At 55.4% G+C, this 21823-nt stretch overlaps 1 protein-coding gene across 22 annotated transcripts in view; it reads left to right on the forward strand.

The window, feature by feature from the left end:
- BANP (BTG3 associated nuclear protein) overlaps window positions 1-21157 on the forward strand; it is a 121724-nt gene extending 100567 nt beyond the window's left edge. For 16 of the 22 annotated variants that reach the window (XM_030820075.1, XM_030820051.1, XM_030820032.1 and 13 more), the window contains 3 exons: window positions 9322-9387; window positions 15975-16118; window positions 20461-21157. In XM_030820075.1, coding sequence (XP_030675935.1) covers window positions 9322-9387; window positions 15975-16118; window positions 20461-20532 — 282 coding nt within the window. In that variant the 3' untranslated portion in view covers window positions 20533-21157. The remainder of the gene's footprint in view (window positions 1-9321; window positions 9388-15974; window positions 16119-20460) is intronic. The other 6 variants (XM_030820045.1, XM_030820066.1, XM_030819990.1 and 3 more) reach the window with 2 other exon arrangements.
- The last annotated feature ends 666 nt before the right edge of the window (window positions 21158-21823 follow it).

Here is a 21823-nt window from a genome sequence, read left to right on the forward strand (position 1 = left end):
TTCAGGGAATTAATCTCTTATGGAAAAGCCTTCTCTACCAGAAATGGTGGAAAATGTAATTTAAACCATAAAAGGTCAGAAGTGGAGTGAGTTTGGTGTTGACTAGTCCCAAGGAACCCCCTGGGAAAGGTGTGGAGCTGCCTGTATGCCTCCTGCTGCCTTGTTGAGGGGCTCAGGCCCACCTGGACAGCTGGCTCTTCAGGTTCCTTGCCCTGTCTGGGGAGATGGGGCCCTGACTTACAAAGGGAGGCCTTGGTGTCTCCTGCCTGTGGCTCTGACACTGGAGGGGTCCTTGTGTCCCCTAACAGGCTTGCCGTATGTAGCAGAGTGTTCTGAGAGTGTGGAGTGGCTGTGGAACTCCAAGGACTCTCTGCTCCTTTGCTTCTTTGTCTGTTTTGGCAAGCAGCAAGGAAGGTAGTTTCAGGCTTGAGTGATGACTAGTCAGTAAAATAGGTGGACTATTTTGAGGGCTATCATTTTTGTCCTGTTGAATTTCTTGGGACACTGTCTGTGGTTGCAGCACAGAAGAATCTTTAAGTCAGGCAAGGGCCCAGGACAAGCTGGACAAAGTGTTTGGCTGGGTAGCGTATTCTCTCTCTCTCTTTTTTTTTTTTAGAGAGAGAACTTAGATGAAATGATGACTGAAATGTACATTTTCAGTGTTTTACTCAGTTGAAACAATGGTGCCTTCGAAGGGCTCACTGTTAGCTGAAGCTGAAGTGTCTTTATCACAACCCCTGAGACACTCCCACTGCTCTGGCCACGCTTCACGCTGGCCCCTGCACTCCTGGCCCTTTTGTTTAGCCCCGCATCACACTCTGTGATGTCAGACAGTGGTGGCAGGCCTGATGATTTGAAGATTGTTTTTGATCAATTTTACCATTTTCAAATATGTATTTAAAAGGTTAAGTAAAAGAGTTTAAATAATGTAAAACTCAAATGTTATTCATTTCTATTACCTGTCATACCCAGTGTAGTATAGTTAGCAACACCGAGTGATCACTGAGTGAATGAATACAATGGGGACTGTTGCACGTCAGCAGTTAGTTATATGATGCACACATTGAAAACATTTGGGAATACTCTGGTTTGAGCCATTTAAAACTACGGCTTATGTTCACCAAATCTTTAATCATGAAAACATATAGAACAGTACTGATTTAAAACTCTGTAACTCAATAAGCAGAAAAAGTGTGACTTCTGAATAATTTTACATATTCTTTTGGTAGGATCCAAATGTGAGAACTTTTTCTGAATAAGGGAGTTTTGGTGATTCTTTGGGTGTTCTGAGACTTTTCTGTTGCCGTTGTTGAGCCGTGTCTGCCTTTTCTGGTGGGCAGGCCTGCCGCGTTGGGGGAGGGAGCGACTTGACACAGCTGGCATGGGACGCTTCAATGTGGGGTACAGGCCAGCTACCAGGAGCTCACCCAGCACGCCTCTTGCTTTGGGTGCCTCTGTGCGGAGCAGCTAATGGATGTGTAGGACTGTTTTGCCCCAAGAATTATCTTCTGGAAGGCTACCAGCGTAGCTGCTGGCGAAAGGAAACCTGGGCGTTGCTGCTGCACCAGGATTCCTGGCCTCCAGAGGAAGGATGGTGGCTGGAGGTGAGCCTTCTCCAGGGGGATGCCCTGGAGACTCTTGCGGTCCCCTCCACATGTTCACCTTGCCAGAGTCAAGAAACGAGGAGTGGAAAACACCCCTCAGGTCTCTTCATGCTGATTTTGTTTAGGCCCCAGCTTTTCCCTCGTGCAAAATGCAGGCACTCTGACTGGCCCACATTGTGTAAAATTGGAAGAATGTTCTTCACACCCTTCATGTTGGCAGTGTTTGGGTCCTGGTTCTTACATCCCAGAAGGGAAGTTGCGGCACTGTGCGAGACAGTCTGACTTCTGACAAGTAAGGAGATGGCGGGGCCATCTGGGCGGGGGCGGGGCCTGCAGTGACTCGAGCTAGCCCTGTCTCTGCACCCTGGACTCCAGGGCGAGTGATGCTGGCCAGATGCCCGCAGTGAGGAGGTGCAGGGCATGCAGCGAGCGCTTTCCGGACAGTGCGGTGCGGGGCAGCGAGTGGCCGCCTGTGTTCCGACAAGCCAGGCACCAAGGCTCGGTGTGGGCCAGCGAGCCTGATTGAAGTCACAGTCCTGTCCCCTTAAACTGTGAAGCGGCGGAGTTACACGGTAAGAAAGGGTTCAAGCGTAATATAATTTCCTACCTTTTTTTCACTCTGAGAGTGAACCGCTGAGTGGCTGTTAAATTCATTGTGTATTTAGGAGGAGTCTTTCATCTAGAGATTGTAGATGCAGGACTGTGCAGGTGCCTGGTTGAAACGTTAAAGCTGGTGCTAAAGTGTGTTGAGGTGCCTGGTGGAGAAGCTGATGTTTTTTGACTCACTGGCCTTTGGGAAACTGAAGGACAGTGCGAACAAAGATCCCTTTCTTCCTCAAACGGGAGCTTGCAATTAGTTGGGTTTCACGCGGGTGGGCCCGAGGAGGACGGCGGGCAGGGCCGCGACGTGCTAATGTCAGGCGCCTTCGTTGACTGATCTCCCTCCTGGGCCCTGTAAGGCCTTAGGTGTAAAAATGGGGCTTGGTCCGCAGCAGGGCCCAGCTCCACGGCAGTGCTGTGGCTTCCTAAGTGACTCAAGCACAGGGGCCATTTCTGATCCGCAGACCAGAGCTTCGGGGGATTCCTCTTCACTCCGACCACCGGACGGGCTGTTCCTCTCACACAGGCAGTACAGGGGAACTTGGCAAAGGTTTAATAAAACCCACCACCATCGTTCTTTCCATTTTCTCTAAGGAGTCACAGCCCCAGATGAAACGTGTGTGTCCTGCCCCGGGGTTTGCAGGGAGCCTGTGGTATCTGAGACCATGGGACTGGGAGGTTGTAATTAAGAAGCAACTTGGACACATGGCTGCTCTTGGCTGCATTGCATAATTGGCTCTGCACATAAAATATGCATCAAGGGTAGAAAAGTAACCTAGAATTACTTTCATGTGTAGATAATCTCTTATTTATAACATTCAGGGCATTGTTTACGTTGACTCCCAAAGTGAGATCAACGAAAAGCCCATAAAGGGGCCCCTGCCGGCTTTTCCTTCTGCCTCCTGGTCGGCCCCTGAGCTGCTGCTCCTGCTTTCGGCAGCTGCTCCTCCAGTGGTGTCCCTCACGCCCGGTGTGTATCAGGGATGTTGCCTGGTCGGAACCCCTGTACCGCAGTGCTGAGGACCATGCTCCTGCTGGTGGCGGGGCATGACCTTGAGAAGAGTCTGGATGCTCCTGGAGGCTGTGCTGTAAGGGCGGGGTGGGAGGTGGGGTGGGGCAGCGGGGAGGTGTGTGAAGGTGTGGAGAGGGGGAACTGCCTTCCCTTCTCGGCAGTGCTTGCTGTTCCTGGGCTTGATGCCACACTGTTCCAATCTCTACCCCTCCTCTGCTTCTCTGTGTTCAAATCTGCTTCTTTTCATAAGGCCCCTGTCACTGGGTTAGGACCCACCTGAGCCCAGTGTGGCCTCACTTTTACTTAAATTTGCAAAGACCCTGTTTTCAATTAAGCCCAAGTTCACAGGTACCAGAGGTCATTGAGAGTTGCTTTTTAAGGGACACGGTTCAGGCCACAGGACCCTCCCCATCGCCATACCATCTTTGGCAGAATGATGGCCACCGCCTCGCCTTGGCCCCACATTCCTGCAGGCGTGTGCCGAGCCCTGGCTCAACACCACAGATGAAGCTTTTTGCAGGAAGATGTGAGTTTGGTGGGGTTCTGGGTGCTTTGGGGCTTCCCGACGGAGATGTGTGCTACTCCTCGCGTCCTGTCAGGGCCCTACCAGCTGCACTGTCGGACGTGACACACGCCAGGCCCCCTCCTCTGCTGCCTGTGTGAGACCTCACAGTCATGGACACCCCGCTGAATGCGCCTAGGTCAGATGCACTTGAGACCCGGCATTGGGGTGGAGTCACCTGGAGCCACAGCCTGGTGGGGAAGGCTCACATTCAGGCTCCAGACCTGCACACACACACCCCAGGAGGGCTGAGGTTGGCACATGGTGGGGTTCTCTGTGTAGTGTATGGTGAGACTGGCTTGGCGCAGCTGTCCATCTCTGCGCCTTCCTCTGAAAATGGCAGGTGCTCTGACTTACCCAAGTGAGGGGTGCTCTGCTGTGGCCGAAGGTGCCAAAGTGTGAGCGGCTTGTGTGAGAAGTGTACAAAGGTGCTCTTCGCCACCAGCGCATAGCAACCACCTGTCGGCACGAGTGGCAAGGCCGTATGTTTCTAAGCATAACATAGTTTGAAGTGTGTGCAGAGACTGCCGTGCGTTGCCCTCCAGGCAGAGCCCACCTGACGAGGGATCTCTCTGGGTCTCCTCAGCCTGGCGTGGCCTGCTTGTCACTCCTCCACTCGGATGGTCAGTGTGGGGCTGAGATTGGGAAGGCTGGCCCACCTTCTGTTTAAAAGCCACGTTTTTCCATACGATTAGGAGGGAGATCAGCTGACGTTGGACACGCGAGTGATCCTGTGCGGAGGCTTCCGACTGAAGTTAGTTTAGTGGGAACGTTGGATCACGTGTTTTTAGAAGTTTGTTCTTTTGCCCTATCATGGTGGCTTCAAACGTATTTTTTGTGCCATACAGTAAGTTTTCCAAGTTAAAGAAATGACCAGAGCCACGAGAACGGTGCCATCTGGAGGGTGCGTGGAGGCACGTGGAGGTGGCCTCTTTCTGCAGGGGGGTGTGGGGGAGGCTCTTCTCACCGTCAGCTCTGGGCTGGCATCTCAGCCCCTCAAGGTGTGAAACTGGATGGCAGCCTGGCTGGGCTCCCCGACCTGCCCCTCTCCCTTTCCTGGGGATGCCTGAGCAGTGCCACGGTGATGGCAGGCTTGTGCACGTGTCATGCAGATACATCCTTATTTTCTTCCCACTCTTCCTCATCCCCTGCCGGCCCACCCTCCCTCTCGCCATCCAGAAGCCAGAGGCCTGTGGTCCATGGGGAGCGCCACAGGCCTCTGGGTGACTTTGGTTGTGTTCTTAAACGTCCCCCACCCTGCCCCAGTCAGTCAGAAGACCCCAAGACACACACACGGTTAAGGTCACTCCCAGGAGCGCCGTCCTGCTGGAAGGGTGGGGTGGGCGGCAAGCACCCGCAGGCCTCCACTTCCTTCCTTCGAGTTTTTAGCCTTTGTTTTGCCTTCTCCCGAGGCTGTGCCTGACTGAGGTTCATGCTGAAACGCTGGAGCCAGCCGCAGAGCATCACGGAGACTGCTGTGCCTACCGCTTGCCACAAGGCACCTTTGTGTGAATGTGGGGTCCCCTGGGGCATCTTGCCATCGCTCTGGGCTGTAAATCTGGCTTATAGCTCTTAGCCTGTTAGCTCTGAAATTTAGCCTTTTTGGCCTGAAGGACGATTTTCTAAAACGTTGGATCAGTTGACTTAAACCCTGAGGTCTGCAAGAAGCTTCTGTGTGCTGTTTCTTGTTCTCCAGGAGAAGCAGGTTTCTACATTTGCCTCCGCTGGCCTGCCGTGTGTGCTCTGTTTCTGACCATCCACTAATGGGTGATTTGGTTTGTGAAAAGCATTAGAAATGGAATTTAAGGACACATGTCAGTATTCCCATCAGTGGGTTTAAAGGCTTAAGAATGATGATGTGGCCTTTTGGCATTTCTTGTAGGAACGTAGGAGACAGATTTTAGGCCAGTTGGGGGCATCACTGGGATGAGCCTCTTTCTCTGAGCACCTCATTTTTCTTTTTTTTTGAGACGGAGTTTTTGCTCTTGTTGCCCAGGCTGGAGTGCAATGGCACGATCTCGGCTCACCGCAACCTCCACCTCCCGGGTTCAAGCAATTCTCCTGCCTCGGCCTCCTCAGTAGCTGGGATTACAGGCATGCACCACCACGCCTGGCTAATTTTGTATTTTTAGGGGAGACGGGGTTTCTCCATGTTGGTCACGCTGATCTCCCAACCTCAAGTGACCAGCCCGCCTCGGCCTCCCAAAGTGCTGGGATTACAGGCGTGAGCCACCGCGCCCAGCCTGAGCACCTCATTTTTCTAGTATGAGGAAGCTACTTTGAAGTGAACATCCAGATTTTAAAAGGCACCTTGGTTACAGTCTCAGCCCTCATACCTTAACAAGTTGGATTCAAAGCTAAATGACAAAAACAAAGGACTTCCTGGCTTTTCCAGCACACCTGTGGATGAGTGGTTCCATGCTCGCTTCTGTCCACACACTTCAGCAGTGTTCAGAGTGTGTCTTTTAAATGCATGGGGGTGGGGTTCTTTTGTTTGGTTTTGCATTGCATCTGAGTGGATTCTTGGTTAGATTCAGGATTTTGTATCTAAATAGTACTGAGAAGTCCTTGGGCTTCTTGCATTGCCCTTAGATTTACACCAGTTTAGCATGATCTCAGTTGGGCATTACACAGAATTTCTGCATTCTCAGTAGATAGAGGAAACCAGATGTGTGTGCTCAAAATGCAGTGCTTTTAGGCCGGGGTTCCCTCGGTAGGCTGCTCCCATTTCTACCTTCTGCTGCTTTCTTTTATCTGAAAACAACTGGCTCTGTTTCAAAAACGTTCAGGGGAAAACCCTCTGAATGGAGCTGGGAAAGTAGCACGTGTCTCCAGCCCTGTCCCCAACCAACAGCCTCTCTTGAGATGATGCAGTGCTGCCCTTTGGGAAGTCTGCTTCAAGTTTAGCCGCAGGCCAGCGTCCCTGGAGCCTGGGAGCCAGGACACCGTCCGTTCCAGTGAGCAGCTTCTGTATTCCAGAGCTGGTTTGGAAATGCCTGAGACTGGGGCCCTGCTCCAGACATAAAGCTGGCAGGGAGAGGAAAGAAGGGATTGAACATTCATTGTTGGGCACTACTAAGTGGGAATTCGGCCCAGCCTGCTCTACCCCTGAAGGCCTGCATCAGACTTGGGGGTCCTTTCATCGTAGGGCCCCATCCTACCGGCAGCAGGATCAACTGCACGGATCCCAGGGTGCTCATCTTGGGGCATGCAGCACTCTGTAGGGACCCGGGCATGACCTCATTTTTGCTGCTTCACATTTAAGAGCTGACCCCTGAGTTTTACTCATTACCAATTTAAAATCAAGTCCAAATCAACAAACTATATCTCAGCCTCCCATGTGTTTTAAGAGGCTGCGCAGTGCATGGAGGTGCCCTCAGCCTGCAGCAGCCCAGCCAAGTGAAGGTTGCACCGCGGCCTTCTATGTGACTGTTCTCAGAGCACGCTGTGCCTTCATTTCTGTGTGTTTCACGGCGTTGCCCTTGCGGGATCTGCTGATCCCGGTTCCCTTATTTCTAGGCCCAGTGCCTCGGCTTTCGCCTCTCGGCCCTGCCCTCCCCGCTGTGGACCCTTTCTGCCCTGGCCTGAGAGCTGGTCCCAGAAGGAGTTGTGTTGTTGTGCCCGTCCCTGCCCTTCCACGTGGCCTGGCTCAGCATCCTTGGTTAGTTAATAGGAATTCAGTGTTTCATTATGAAATGCACATATGGCAAAAATATGAAACAGTCCACCAGGTCCTTAGAGAAAGTGAGTCCCCTCCCAGTCTCGACTCTCAGCCCGTCCGTGGGGTGACCGCTGGTCATTTCTGATCTCGCCTTCTGTGCACAAGCTCCTGTGATGATTTTGTAATCATTTTACATTTTAAAAGATCCCTTGACCAGATGAGTTTAAGATCAGATCACAGCTTTTCTTAATGAGACTTGGGAAACCATGTTGCTGATTTCCAAGAGGGTTCTGCCCTCCTCTGGCTGTGGAAGGCACGTCATGGCATCCTGACAGTGATATTGTTCCTGCCATCATTGCCAGTGACACGACTTTTCACACAATCTATGCAGCTCATTGCGTTGGAAGAATTACAATGTCAGAAACCTCAGAATCTAACTTTGCAGCTTTACAATAACCATGAAGGTAGGCATACCCAAGTGGTGAATGAAAATAAAAGTAGAAAATGTTCTCAACTGGGAGTTCATTTGAAAAGTCATGACTTTCAAATGTTTCTACATTGATTTTGTTTGGATAAGTTTTTCAGAAATGAGCGAAACACTTAATGTACACTTAAGATTCGAAGAAAGAGGTACCGGGGCTTTTGTGGGGAACAAAGGCACAGACCTTGTTGCTGCCCTGGAACTCGTGTTTTCGTGGGGGCCAACCACAAGCAGGCACCGGCGCTGGGGGACCAGGGTCGGGGGCTCTCTTCAGAGACAGCAGAGCGTGAGGCTGGGGCAGGAGGTGTCGGGGGCCTGAGAGGCGCAGGGGAGCAGGGGGAGAGTGGAGGGGGGTGGACAGCGAGGCGGTGGATGGGGAGGCAGGTGTGCGTCCACAGCGGGGCCTGCCTCCGTGGCGGCGCTCCCAGCACCCTGTGCGTCCCTTGCACCCTTGCCCTGTGGTCCCCTGTGGCCAGGGACAGTGGCTTCATCTCCCTTAGCACCCTTGGAAGCAGTGGTGGCATCATGGAGCTGGGAGAGTGGCTTTTATTTGGAGGACAGATGTGCGCATTCACTTAGGGTTCAAGAAACGAGTGGGCCTTGAATGAGCAAAATAACCCACCTGCCTCCCATGGACAGATGCTCCCAGGATGCGGCCAGGTGTCCAGGCCGGAATTGGGTTGGCCGAGGGTTTGCCGAGGAGAGGGCATCGCCAGGCTGGGCGCCTGTGTGGCACCACGTGGCACTCACCAAGGAGGCCTGGGGACCCCTCCTGGACATGCCTTCCTCGCTTAAAAAACAACAATGTTTTTGCCAGACACGAGATTCCCGTGGAGCTCTCATGGCTGGCAGTGCCAGATGGGAGCCTGGTGCCTTCATGCAGTTGGGGGTGCTGCCTCTCTTGCCCGCAGGGCGCTCCTCCGGCTGGGATAGGAGACAGCCAGGACCCCTCAGCTTCTGAGGGCCTTGACCTTCAGGCTGTCAGGAGGCCCTGGGAGGCGGCTAGAGCCCAGTGGCCACCAGGGGAACACGAGTTATAGAGGACATTTCAGTTTTTTTCCTCCTCCAATTTTTGTGTTGGCTCTTAAAAACTCCTACAGTGCAAACTCTTTCAATGGAAAAAAGTGGTTGCTCTCCCTGCAGCTGCCAGCCTGCCCTGAAGGCACGGACTGCCAGGCCTTTTGTTTCTGTTGTTTTTGCTGTTTGGGAATTTGATGTTTTAATAAAGAGCCCTTTGGGGACCTGGCTGGAGGCTCCTGTGGCTGCCGTAACAAATGACCACAGACCCCGTGGCTTTACCGGAGGGCAGAAGCCCATCCTGGGTCTCAGTGGGCTGAAAGCAAGGCAGGGTTGGTCCTTCTGGAGGCTCCAGGGGAAAATTCGTTTTCTTGCCTTTTCCAGCTTCTAGAGGCCACCCGCATCCCCTGCCTCCTGGCCCCATCCGTCTTCAAAGCCAGCAGTGGCCAGGTGAGTCCTTTGTACATCCCATCTCTCCCACCCTCTGTGGCTGGGAGGAGTCTCTGCTTTTAAAGACCCCCGCGATGATGCTGGGCCTACCTGGCCATCCAGGGTCATCGCACCATGTGAGGGTGATCAGTTGAGCCACATCTGTGAGATCCCTTTGCCCATGTAAAGTAACACCTAAACAGGGCCCAGGGATTGGGACCTGGGTGTCTTTGTGGGGTGGGTAGCTCTGCCTAGCACAGCGAGCTGGGGTGAGATGCGCTTGCAGGTGCTTTCTGAAGACACAACAGGAATGGGGGAAGAATTTCTCGCCATCTTTTGTTCAGAAAATTGATGGCGCAAGTGGTGATGGTTCCCTCAGGCTGAACTGGTCAACCTAGGAGGGAGGAGAGCAGGGACCGGCTCTGCTTTTGTTTTTATTCAGGGGAACTGGGCTGGTGGCAGGACCAGGTTGCATGCTTGCTCGGGTAGAGCACAAAGAAAGCGAGTGTGGAAGGGCACCCTGATCCCGGGAGGCCCGCAGGATCCCAGCCCCACGGTGTCCCCGGCGGAGCAGCTCCCCTCTGGGAGGACCCCAGCCATGCTTGCCTTCCACCTCCTTCCTGTCCCTCCTGGGCCCACTGCCCAGCTTAGGATTCTTGGTGGGGACGGGAGCACGGGAGAGGGCGTGCGCCTGCGCCTGTGGCTTTTACAAGCCTGGGATAGCGTCCGGGCAGCCTCTGCCGTCCCACTACTGCGGCAGGTGCAGGGTGAGCTGTGACCATGCGAGGCGGCCTCGGGGCAGATGGGGCTTCTCCCAGACACGTTCCTTAGAGCACCAAGGGCTCGAAAGAGCCTTTCCTCATGAAGGGGTCCCCTGCCAGGGGATCCCTCAGGTGCACAGCTTTTAGACTCTGAGATGAGGTTCACGAACGTGGAACCGAACTGCCCAATAAATGTATTAACGGGAAGTGAATGTCCAGGGAACATTCCTCACCCCTGAGGCTGACATTACCAACAGGCGGTAATTTTACTTTGAGTGAAACTTGGGAGTTTGGTGTCGTTTCTCTCTGTGGCGCTGCTGCTGCCTTGTGGATTGCTGGGTGCTGGGGGCCTGGCCGCCTCAGAAGGAGCTCGAAGGAACCCAGCTTCGACTCGGTGTCTGACACTGTGGCCTCTGTTCCCAAAAACAAGTGCCTCCTGCTCCTTTTGCCTAAAATTCTGTTTATTTTCAGCTGAGCTGTGTTGTTCACATAAAGTAAAACCACACTGCCTGGAAAAATGTAGTTTTGAGGCAGAAATGAGAGAATCCTAACCCAGAAATCAAGGAGGAAACTAGAAGTTTCTGTTGATAGATTCTTGAAAAACTCAAAACATTGAATCATTTTGTTCAGTTTTTTTTTCCCCCAGGAAGGTGCCAAATCTTGCCTACGTTGCCTGTGTGTCTTTGCCATCAGCCTTCAAAACGCCGCTCCCTCTCGCACTCCCTTGGGAGACTCGAGGGTCTTCCAGGGTGGAGGGGAGGCAGCGGCGCTGTCAGTGGCTGTGCGAGGCAGGGTGACTCTGCCGGGCAGAGGTCAGAGCCGTCGGCCGGGGCACGTTGCCACAGCAGCCTAGACATTTTTGGATGGAGGTACCAGGCAAATTATTTTGGTGAGTTTTGACCTTGCCTGGAAACCCAGTTATAGGAATCCACGCTCGCTCTCTTTTTTATTAATTGGTGTTAGACACACAGCACGTGGCGGGGTCCTAGGGCCCAGGTGTGTGAGCAAAATGAAGCCGCTGACCTTTGACCCTTTGCAGCTCTGTGCCACCTGCCACTCAGTGTGTTCTTTGCTTTGATGCCAGTGGAGTGGCCGACTGGCTTGTGTGGCTGGTCTCATGGGGCTGAGGGGGTCAGAGCCGCTGGGCTGGGTGTGGGGCATCACAGTTTTTGGCCTCTCGGCCCCCAGCCAGTGTCACCCAGGTGTCTTGCCCCATGCTGCATGGTTCCCACCTACGCCACGTGGGGCCTCCCTCAGGGAGGAGACTCGAGCTGGAACCAGGCTGTGACCCTGCACCCTGCTGCGTGTCCCCCCCGCCGCAAGACGGAGCTCCTGAGGAGCTCTCGGCCAGCCCCACCCCACCTGCTGCACTGCTACCGCTCAAACCTGATTTGAGATACTTTATGGGTATTTTATGCCAGAGTTGCAGAGTCCTTTTTTTTCCTTGGCACTATTTCCAAATCTAAGGGGGTCAGGTGCTGCCACTCCCATTCAGAGCCGCTCCCCAGTGCCCGCCACCCCCCGCGCCCCACGGTGCTCACCCTGCCATGCTCTGGCCACCCCTGCCCTGGACGGCCGGCTGCCTCAGTCCTGGTCCTCCGCCCTTTCACTGACCTCGCCCTGCTCCACCCCCGGGTAAACCCCAGGTCTCCACCCAACCTGTCAATCTCCCCACTCCATTCTTCCTGCATGGTTACACCCTGAGATGAGGGGACCCTGACAATGCTCCCGGCTGAGCCTTGCCTTCCCGCAGTTACACGTTGTACAGGGCCTCCCCGTAGCATCCACTGTGTCAATGCTCCCTCCGTCCCCAGCAGACCCACCCTCCCCCCACTGTCGTCAGTCCGTGACATGCCGCGTGTGTGATGAGGAGGTGCTTGGAGTGGCATTGCTCTGCTTGTGGCCACGCACTTCGTTTCTGTTTTCACACGTAGTTTAGAGCTGGGTGTCTGACAGAGGTGCCCGAAGTGGAAAGCATCGTGCACTCGGCCCACCTGTGGCCGCTGCAGAGCTTCGGCTGTGTGGCACAGGCTCCTGAGAGCTGGGGATGGAGGAGGTGCGGGCTTGCCGTGTGCTCCTCTGCTGCTCGCCCCAGGCTTGGGTTTCCTGGCGGTCACCTGGTTGGCACGAACCTTGGGCATGCGCCAGGGTCCCAGTGCTGTCGTGGAGGGCAGGCAGGTGGGCGGGCGCTTGGGAGTTACCAGTCAAGTCCCTGCGCCACGCAGACCATTTCCTGCCTGTCAGGAGTTTTCAAGGCCTCGGCCTGGTGGGAATAGTTGAGAAACACTGGTTCAGGCAGCTTGCTTTATTCGCAGCCCTGAGACACCTCTGCGACAGCCCTGAGGATATTTTTCCCGGAACTTTCTTGGGGCCAGGAGTGTGCCTGTGCTGTGATGAGTGGGAAATGCAGTTAGTGCAGGGCCTCACAGAAGAGCCCACCAGTGCGGGTGCTGCATGCCTCCTCCAGTGGGCGCCATCCCGGGGTCTGGGGCAGGAACGTGGGTGGCTGCGGATCCACCCAGGACAGAGTGACTGCCTGGGCGCGTGGTGGAACTGAGTGCGGAACTCCTCCCCAGCCCCCTTTGCAAGTGCAGCCTTGCCCGGTCTGTTCCCAGGCATCACTGAAAAGTTACTGGTGGGTTTGCACATCGGCAGGAATGTCTGCTCTCCCTTCCTTCCTTGGGAAGAAGGTTCTCTCTCCAGGGGCTCCACCTCCCTGGGCGCCCTTGTCCCCAGCCTTGTGGTCTGAGCCAGAGTCTCTGCGGCTGACAGGGAGTTGCTGTCTCTTTCCTGCCCCTGTCCCTGCACCCGGCCTAACCCCCGTCCCTGCACCCAGCCCAGCCCCCTGTCCCTGCAAGCAGCCCAGCTCCAGCCCCAGGCCCAGATGGAGGGCGCTCCAGTGGGCTTGCCCCATCTTGTGAAACAGAGTCCAGAAACCTCAGTGTTCTCATCGTCGGGCTGGGTTCTGAATGGCGTGCTGTCGCTGCGGGACCTCGGGGCCTCTGTAAAGATCATGGGAAGGGGCAGCTGTGCTGGCGGCTCCTCCTCCTCGGTGCACCAGCTACTCTCCGTGTTTATTTCATGTCAGCAGAAAGGTGGAATTCTTGCAAGCCAGACATTCAGCTCATTGACCTGCCTTTTTCTTCTTTTCCACTGACAAATTCATTGTTAAAAAAAATGTAAGGCATTTGCTCATCAAAAACTAGAATGCTGTTTTAAAACCACAGGCTGTATTTTCTAAGGACTTGGGGAGACCCACGCCCGAGCCCTCCCCTCACAGAGTCCCTGCCTTCTCTCTCCACTCCCTCTTGAAGAACCGCAGGCTGGAGGGAGCCGGAGGGTAATCGAGCTGCCCCACCATGGACGGTGGTGGCCCAGGAGAGTGCCTCAGGGACCCAGGTGCTTCCTGTATGGACGCTGCCCCCACCTGCTGTGTGATGGAAGCCCATCCCCTAAACTGCTCCTAACCCCGCCCAGGTCTCACTTTCTCATCTGTAAATGGCACCTGGACCCCAGGGCAAGCAGCCCCTTTGTCAGCGCTCTGATGTCAATGCACACACTTCACAACGCTCTGCTCTTTCTGTCCCTCACCAAAAGACGAACGTTTGTTCCCTGTAAGAAGACTACAGTTGACCCTTGAACAACACAGGTTTGAACCATGAGGATCCACTTATACGTGGATATTTTTTTCAGTAAAAATCATACTGAGTGTGCCTGCCTCCTCTTCTACTTCCTCTATCTCTCCTGCCTCTGCTGCCCTGAGACAGCAAGGCCAGCCTCTCCTGTTCCTCCTCTTCCCTCCAGCCCCAGTCAGCATGCGGACGGTGAGGACGAAGGCCTGGATGACGATCCACTTCCCTTAATAAAGATCCACTTCCGCTTATTGAATAGCAGCCATATTTCCTCTCGCCTGTACCACGTTTTCCCTCGCTTACTCTATTAGAGGAATACAGGTGATGGTACACACAGCACACAAAATACCTGCTAATTGACTGCTATCGGTAGGGCCACTGGTCATCAGGCTATTAGTAAAGTTTTGGGGAGTGAAAGGCTGTACATGACTTCAGCTGCACAAGGGGTCAGTGCCTCTAACCCTTGTGGTGTTCAAGGGCCAGCTGCACAGTGAATTAATCCCTGGGACCATGTCGGGCTGGCCTCTGACACCTGGACTCAGAGGGCCTTTGCAGTAGGGGCTGTCGGGTAAAGAAACCCCAGAATCCAGTAGGACATCTGACTCTGGCCATATTCCTTCGTGTATAGCATCTGTTTGAGACAACAAAATCCCGAGGCAGAAGGTCGACCGCTCCTTAGGTTCATTCTGATGGCTCGGCCATTCCCCCGAGGCTGGTCCCCGAGGCTGGTCCCCTCGCAAGTGGTGGCTGGCAGGGTTGCCAGGCTTGTCTGTAAAGGGCCAGGGGGGATGGTTTTTCAGCTTTGGGGGGCACACCTGGTCTCATCACAGCTGCTCACCACAGCCCTTGAGTCGTCACAGGCCAGCACGTGGGGGGCCTGCAGGCCTGTAGATGCTCACTGAAGATGGAGGTTCCTAGAATTGTCATGTGGCACAACATATTTTTTTGCATTTTTTTCTGTCATTAAAAATCATTTAAAAGCCATTCTCAGCTCACAGCTGTACAAAAGCAGCCAGCAGGTTTGCTCTGGGCGCCGTACTTGCTAACCTCGATGTGGAGTAAATTATACTTTGTGTCTTTAAAAGGCTTGTCTTCTAGCATTGTAGGTGAACTTTGCTTAGAAACGTAACTATTTTTAAAGGCACATGTAGGTGAAGTCTAGTCTTGAAAAGCACTTGCAGGTGAAAGCCCTGGTCCGGGGCTGCCTCTGCAGTGTGTTTGCGGGGGCCGTGTTTGCTCTGTGCAGTGCTGCTATTGTCCAGGGCAGGTCCCACAGTGGGGGCCGCCGCGTCCAGGCTCCAGCGGGTGGGGCACCCTGCGACCGGGGCTGCTCCTCTTCCCAGGGCCACTGGTGAGACTCCCAGTGCATAGAGTGCGGTTCTGTGTGGAAGCTGTGGGATGCATCTCCTGGTCCTCCCATAGTGGGATGCAACCCCAAGTGAAGACCCCACGGCTCGTGTCAGGTGCCCTCAGGGCTGGGGCTGCCCACCCGCCTGCCTGGGCCGTCTTGATACCGGAGCTGCCTGCCTGGATGTTGGAGCGCCCAGTGGATTTAGTGGGAAGTGGGTCACCAGAGCCCACCCAGGGGCCTCGTCTGTCCGCCATTCTCATCCCATAATCTGGGATGCAGTACAAGGTCGGGAGGGCCAGTGGGGCTCTCTGCCACCAGGATTCACTTCTGCCCCTCTTGGAACTGGACCTCACTTTGCTGTGAGCTTCTCCTGGGTTCTCAGTGCCCACCAGCAGCTCCTTTGCTCTCCCTGAGCCCTTGAGGTCACTCTGCCTTGGGAATGGGGAGGGTTTGGGTCTCAGCCTCACGCTCATGGTCCTGGCGTGGATTTTAGCTCTGAGTGGCACTCTGGGAGCACTTGTGCTCTCCATGGTTGCCATGGGATTTTTCCAGGAGGCTCTGTGGCATTTGCTGTTGCGCTCTCTCTCTCTGGAAGCTCTGCCTTGCTTTTTATTTTCCCTTTTGTCCGCTCTGTAGGTGCTTGAGGGGGGAGTTGCAGATCCAGCAGAGACTTGATGGCACTCTCTCAATGGATCTGACGCGACTGGGGTCAGGATGTGCCGCAGAGTCCTCGGTGTGGCCCTGAGGCCGTGTCCCTGCCGCTCAGGGGACAGTGCCTGTGGGCTGGGGTCTGCGGCCTGTGGAGCCGTGTGGGTTGGGGTTGTGGGCCACGCCGCTGACGGGCCCCCATGTCTCTCCCTCCAGGTGCTGCAGGGTGCACAGCTGATCGCCGTGGCCTCCTCGGACCCCGCGGCGGCAGGTGTGGATGGATCGCCACTCCAGGGCAGTGACATCCAGGTTCAGTACGTGCAGCTGGCGCCGGTGAGTGACCACACGGCCGGGGCGCAGGTGAGTCTGGGGCCCCGCGCCGGGACACTGAAGTGATGGCACGGCTGCCTGCCGCTGCCACCGGGCACACGTGGCCCTGAGGCTTTCTCGTGACTCTTCCCATGTGGAGGGCACGTGATCGGACATGGATGCCCATCTGAGGGTTCTACGTCTCACACACACCATGAATGTGAAGGTGAGATGGTAGATCCTGCCCCAGTTCCAAATTCCAGCTGATTCTTGAGAGTGTCCTGTGGAAACGTTTGTAAATTCAGGGGCAGAAGTGAAGCTCTGCCCTGTCCTCCTACCACATAGCCCTTTGCTGTGGGCTGGGGAGCATGGGGGCCCCTTTAGCCTGAGAGCTCCCTGCCCCTCGTTGAAGGTCTCAGCGTGGGGCAGAGCCAGCACCTTGGGCTGTTGTGACCCTAGTGTCCACCAAAACAAAGGGCAGGGCTCCTGTGCTCTGTGGATGGCCCGATGGGCTGATGGCCAGCATCTCCATACCTCGCAGGCGGAAGCCCGAGGGTGAGGCTGTGCTCAAATCTCCAGAGTGGCCGAGGCCCAGACGAGCCCCGTGAGGCCATGGGCTGTTTGCTGTGAACACAGGAGGTGGAAGGTGGCCCTGCATCCAGGAGCAGTCTTGGCCCCACAGCCTCCGTGCCACCTGCTTTGGGAACGTGCCCAGCGGGGACCTTGTCCTTGTTCTACCTCCAGCCTGGTGGTTGGCTGCTGCCCAGCCCTTCTGGAACATTCTGGCTGCTGTCTTTGGGTCTGTTCTTCTCCTTTCTGTGGACCCAGCGCTGGTGATCCACCTGTGTCTTCACGCCATCCACCTTCAATGCTTAGAATTAAAATCCTAGATGTCTGAGCAGCCTTTCCCTGCTCGGTGCCCCTCAGCCCTCGGGAGGAGAGGTGTCCTCCTCAGGAGGCGCTTGCTGAAGAAGTGGGCTCAGTAGAGCTCACGCTCACCAGGGTGCGCAGGTCGCCAGGCTGGGCAGTTCTGCAGTCCCTCAGCCACGGCAGCCGTGTGATGATGTCAGTGCTCACCTGACACTCATGTCTTCTTCACAGTGGGGCAGCTGCGGGCCCAGAGTTTAAGGACCCGTGTCCTGTAGAAGGCCTGGCCCCTTCTCTGGCCTGAGCCTTCCTGCTGTGCCCATGGGCGCAGTGGCCCCTGCAGAGGCATGCCCTGTACTCTGTGCCCATGGGCTCAGTGGCCCGCACAGAGGCACGCCCTGTACTCTGCGTGGTGTTTGGTTCCACATTGTCACCAACCTCACTGGAGATGGGCTGGAAGCACGTGAGGGCCATGGGCACAGAACCCGCAGGCAGTGGGCGGGGGGTGGGTGGGATGGTGAAGGCAAACTCTTTCGGCAGCGCTTATTTTATGTGGTGTGAACCTTGGCCTGTCCATGAAGAACAGTCAGGCGTGGCTGCCTCAGCCAATGCTGAGGACGCGTGGCGGCCCCTCGTGCCATTCCAGATAGGAGCGCTGCAGGAGGGCAGTGAGGTCCGCGCCCAGGAAACTAGAGGTGGGGGCCATGCCTGAGGGTGTCCTGCTGCATTATAAGCTTCTGGTCATTTTTAATTTCAGAATTGAAGAAAGCTTTGTCCCCTGGTTGGTGTTTACACCCCTAGCTTCCTGTAAGCTTTCTCTGTCACCATGCCCTCCCTGGCAGTCCCCAGGTGAACGATTTATTTAGGATCCATCCTAACAGCCAAGGAAGACGGCATGCTTAACGGGCCGCTTTCCCCGCAGAAAACCCCAGCATGGTTGGGCTTGGTGGTGAGCAGGTTTGCCCATCTGAGGCCAGACAGCTGCAGGGTGCGTTAGGTTGTCACCAAGGGCCCAGCTCTCTGCTTTACCATCTCAGCTTGTCCTTAGGCTAGCTCTGCCCCACTGGGAAGTGACCGAAGGCCTTCATGGTGACTCTGCAGGGGTGACTGCACCCGACAGAGACAGGTTTCTGGTTGAGCCTCCTTATCCACATGAAGCCCCCACCCCAGTCATGCTTGGGAATGGCCTTGCATCTTCCATTGGTCAGAGCAGGGTCAAGCACATGAGCTAATTCTAGGAAAACCTGTGGCTCGGCTGTGAGGGCCTGGCTCTGAGAAGATGGGGCTCCCTTAGGAGGGAAGGCAGGTGGCTGGCCTGTGGGGGTGGCCATTCCTCAAAGTGGAGAGTGGGGCCTGTTCCCTGGAGCAGTGGGTTGGGAGGGTAGGGGGGTGCCATTTGCAGGGGGGAAGACACGTCTTAATGCGGGGTGGCCTGTGGGTGTCATAGGCTCCCTGAACCATCTGTAGCAGAGGCAGCACCTCCACCAGCGTCTGCCCGGAACATGGGTCTGGCCACTGTCCTTGGAGGGCAAGTGAGTCCCTCCCAGCCAGCCCAGACCTGTGCCCCACTGTCCCAACTACCCAAGTCCACAGCTGCCTTTCCAGCTGTCTAAGGGAAGGGGCTTTGCATCCCAGGCAGTGGCCCCCCTACCCCAGCCTCCCATGGCCGGCGGCCACCCACCCCAGGGCCCTGGTGTGGCTCCTCCATTCCAGCTGAGGTTCACCCCTTCCTGTTAGGCCTTCCCAGCTGTGGCCGGGCTCTCAGGAGACAGTCCCCATACTGACCCCTCATCCTACCCTGGAAGGCCCCTCCTCCATCCAGGTAACCGTATATCGAGTGTCATTTGACCTTTGTCTTGAAAAAGCACAACCTGGACCAGGTGCAGTGTTTCATGCCTGTAATCCCAGTGCTTTGGGAGGCCGAGGCAGGGGGGTTGATTGAGCCCAGGACTTCAAGACCAGCCTGGGCAGCGTAGCAAGACCTCCATCTCTACAAAACGTAAAAAAATTAGCTGGGGCCGGGCACGGGGCTTATGCCTGTAATCCCAGCATTTTGGGAGGCTGAAGCAGGCCAACCACCTGAGATCAGGAGTTCGAGACCAGCCTGCTCAACCTGGTGAAACCCCATTTCTACTAAAAATACAAAAATTAGCCAGGTGTAGTGGCAGGTGCCTGTAATCCCAGCTGCTTGGGAGGCTGAGGCAGGAGAATCACTTGAACCCTGGAGGCGGAGGTTGCAGTGAGCCGAGATTGTGCCACTGTGCTCCAGCCTGGGTGACAGAGCGAGACTCCATCTCAAAAAAATTTAGCCAGGCATGGTGGTGTGTGCACTGGTGGTCCCAGCTACTTGGGAGGCTGAGGTGGGAGGATCACTTGGGCCCATGAGGTCGAGGCAGCCGTGAGCTGTGCTTGCACCACTGCACTCCAGCCTGGGAAGCAGAGCAAGACCCTATCTCTAAAAAATAAAATGAAGCAGGACCTTAACTATAGTAGAAGTTGCCAGGCCTCTTCCTCCCGTGGGCTCGGCCGTGGGCTCGTGGCTTCTCCTGGCTCTTCCTTTGTGGTTCCTGTGCCCTCCAGCTGAAGCTTCTGGGAGTGTGCACGGAAGCCCTAGAGTGGGCTCCTCCACTTGGGGCATGTTCCGTGTGGCTGAGCTGGAGGATGAGTGACTTATTCCAAGATTATATATTTTTCCTTTCTTTTTTTTTTTTTTGATGGAGTCTGGCTCTGTTGCCCAGGCTGGAGTGCAGTGGTGCAATCTCGACTCACTGCAACCTCTGCCTCTTGGGTTCAAGCGATTCTCCTGCCTCAGCCTCCCTAGCAGCTGGGACTATAGTTGTGCACCACCACACCCGGCTAATTTTTGTATTTAATGTAGAGACGAGGTTTCACCATATTGGCCAGCCTAGTCTTGAACTCCTGACGTCAAGTGATTCACCCGCCTCAGCCTCCCAAAGTCCTGGGATTATAGGCATGAGCCACTGCGCCCGACCTCCTTTAACTCATTTTAAGATAAAGCTGTGATTTCGTACTTAAAGTCCTTTTACTATCTGTAACTCATTGACCAGAACTTGTATCTTTGAGGGAAGGAACATAGCTGCCCCGAAAACCCTTTGTTGAAACACTGGGACAGTGTTTATAAGAAGGCAAAGTGGTACCTGAAGCTTCGGGGAAATACCTTAGGGAGGGCCAGGGTGTCCTCCACTTCCGGGTTCCTTCCCAGTGAGGCAGCGGGTTGGCCGTGGAGAGGCAGGAGCAGCTGCCGCGCTGGCCGGGGTGACCGAGTCCATGTGGGGGGCGGGCCGGGGCCTGGATGTGCTGGAGCTGCCCTGGGCACCAGGGTCGTTCCGCTGGGAGCCAGGCGTTCTGTACCAAGTCGGGTGAGCCTTGGGGCCGTCAGGGCTCCTTCGCGTTCCTGTGTGCGTGTTTCTGATTCTGCCTTAAAGTCACTGGCTGTTCATGACACCCCCTGGCCATGCAGTGCTGGGTGTTTTTCTAGAAAGTCCCTCCTTTCTCGCTTTTGCAGACGGCCGAAGCCCTGCAGCCCACGCTACAGCCGGAGATGCAGCTCGAACACGGGGCCATCCAGATCCAGTGAGCGGTGCCCACAGCACCAGCAGCACCCGGCACCAGGAGCCCCTCGCCGGCTCCGTCTACCGCCCGGCCCCCGCGCGCCCTGTTCTCGCGGCCTCAGCACAGGCAGCGGCTGCACGTGTTCTGCTGAAGTGCGTCTGAAGGCTGCTGCCTCCGCGGGGAAGAGCATCCTATCAACTGAGAGAGCAGCCGCCGCCGCCAGCCGGAGACCCCTTTCGTTTGAGTCATGCTGTTGTCGGAGGAGGAGGGGAGGCACAGTGCGGAGAGGGTCGCGTATGCGCGGGAAATCAAGAACTATGATATTTTTCTGTTTAAACAGCTTTTTTTAATTTGCTATGGTGTTTATAACAAAAAAGAAAATTTGAAAAAAAAAATCCCAGGGGAGTAGCAGGAGCCTTTTGCTGTGTGCTCTGTTCAGTATCATGAGACGGGAGCCCTTTGCTGTGTGCTCTGTCCAGTGTCATGAGACGGGAGCCCTTTGCTGTGTGCTCTGTTCAGTGTCAGGAGGCAGGTGTTTGCAAAGCCAGCTCTCAGTTCCGATGGGGTATTGCTGACCTACTTTTCTAGGGGAAATGCTCTCAAACACTGTAATTATGCATTTCTAATGAAATAAAATGTATTTATGACCACAGCGGCCTTACACTTTTCCTCCTGCAAGACGGTTCGCCAGAGAGTGCCTGTCCCTGAGGGGTTGGGCTCGCTGGCCTTCAGGCCACGCCGCTGCCCGCTCCACTGTGTAGACAGTAGGTGTGGGCACCCCGGGACAGTCAGTTCTGTTTCTGTGTCTTAGGAGCTGTCGAGGGGAAACCTGGTTTAGGACACAGCTGTGGAACTTCTTGTTCTCGTAAACCACAGAGCTCTGCTAGCTCCAGAAGGCACAGTCCTGGGGTCCTTAGAGCAAGTTGCAGCCACAGGGGCAGGCCCTACTATTTACACATTTTTTTAAGGCAGAGATAATATCCACAAATAGAAGTGCCGGAGGCAGTTTGAATCCCTGGTGACCAGCCGGGCCTGGCCTGCTTTACCCACACCGTTGCGGCAGTTGCGTTAGGGGCTTGGGAGGGGCCTACGTGGAGTCGTGTTCGCTGACTTAGAGCGGGGCCTCTCTGTGCTTTCTCTGGGAGGAGTTCCACGTTGCCATCCAGACGGTCGTAGCTCCTGCCTGCCGCACCCCATCAGGATCCTGGGCTGGGTCCCCTTGGGGGTGAGGGTCTGGGATGAGCTGCTCTCGAAATGGGGACGGCACTCCTGAGTTCTGTGTCTCCATCGTGGTGGGGCCACCTCTGAAGATGGCC

This window comes from Nomascus leucogenys, chromosome 2 (genome assembly GCF_006542625.1).
Source record: "Nomascus leucogenys isolate Asia chromosome 2, Asia_NLE_v1, whole genome shotgun sequence".
NCBI lineage: Eukaryota > Metazoa > Chordata > Mammalia > Primates > Hylobatidae > Nomascus > Nomascus leucogenys.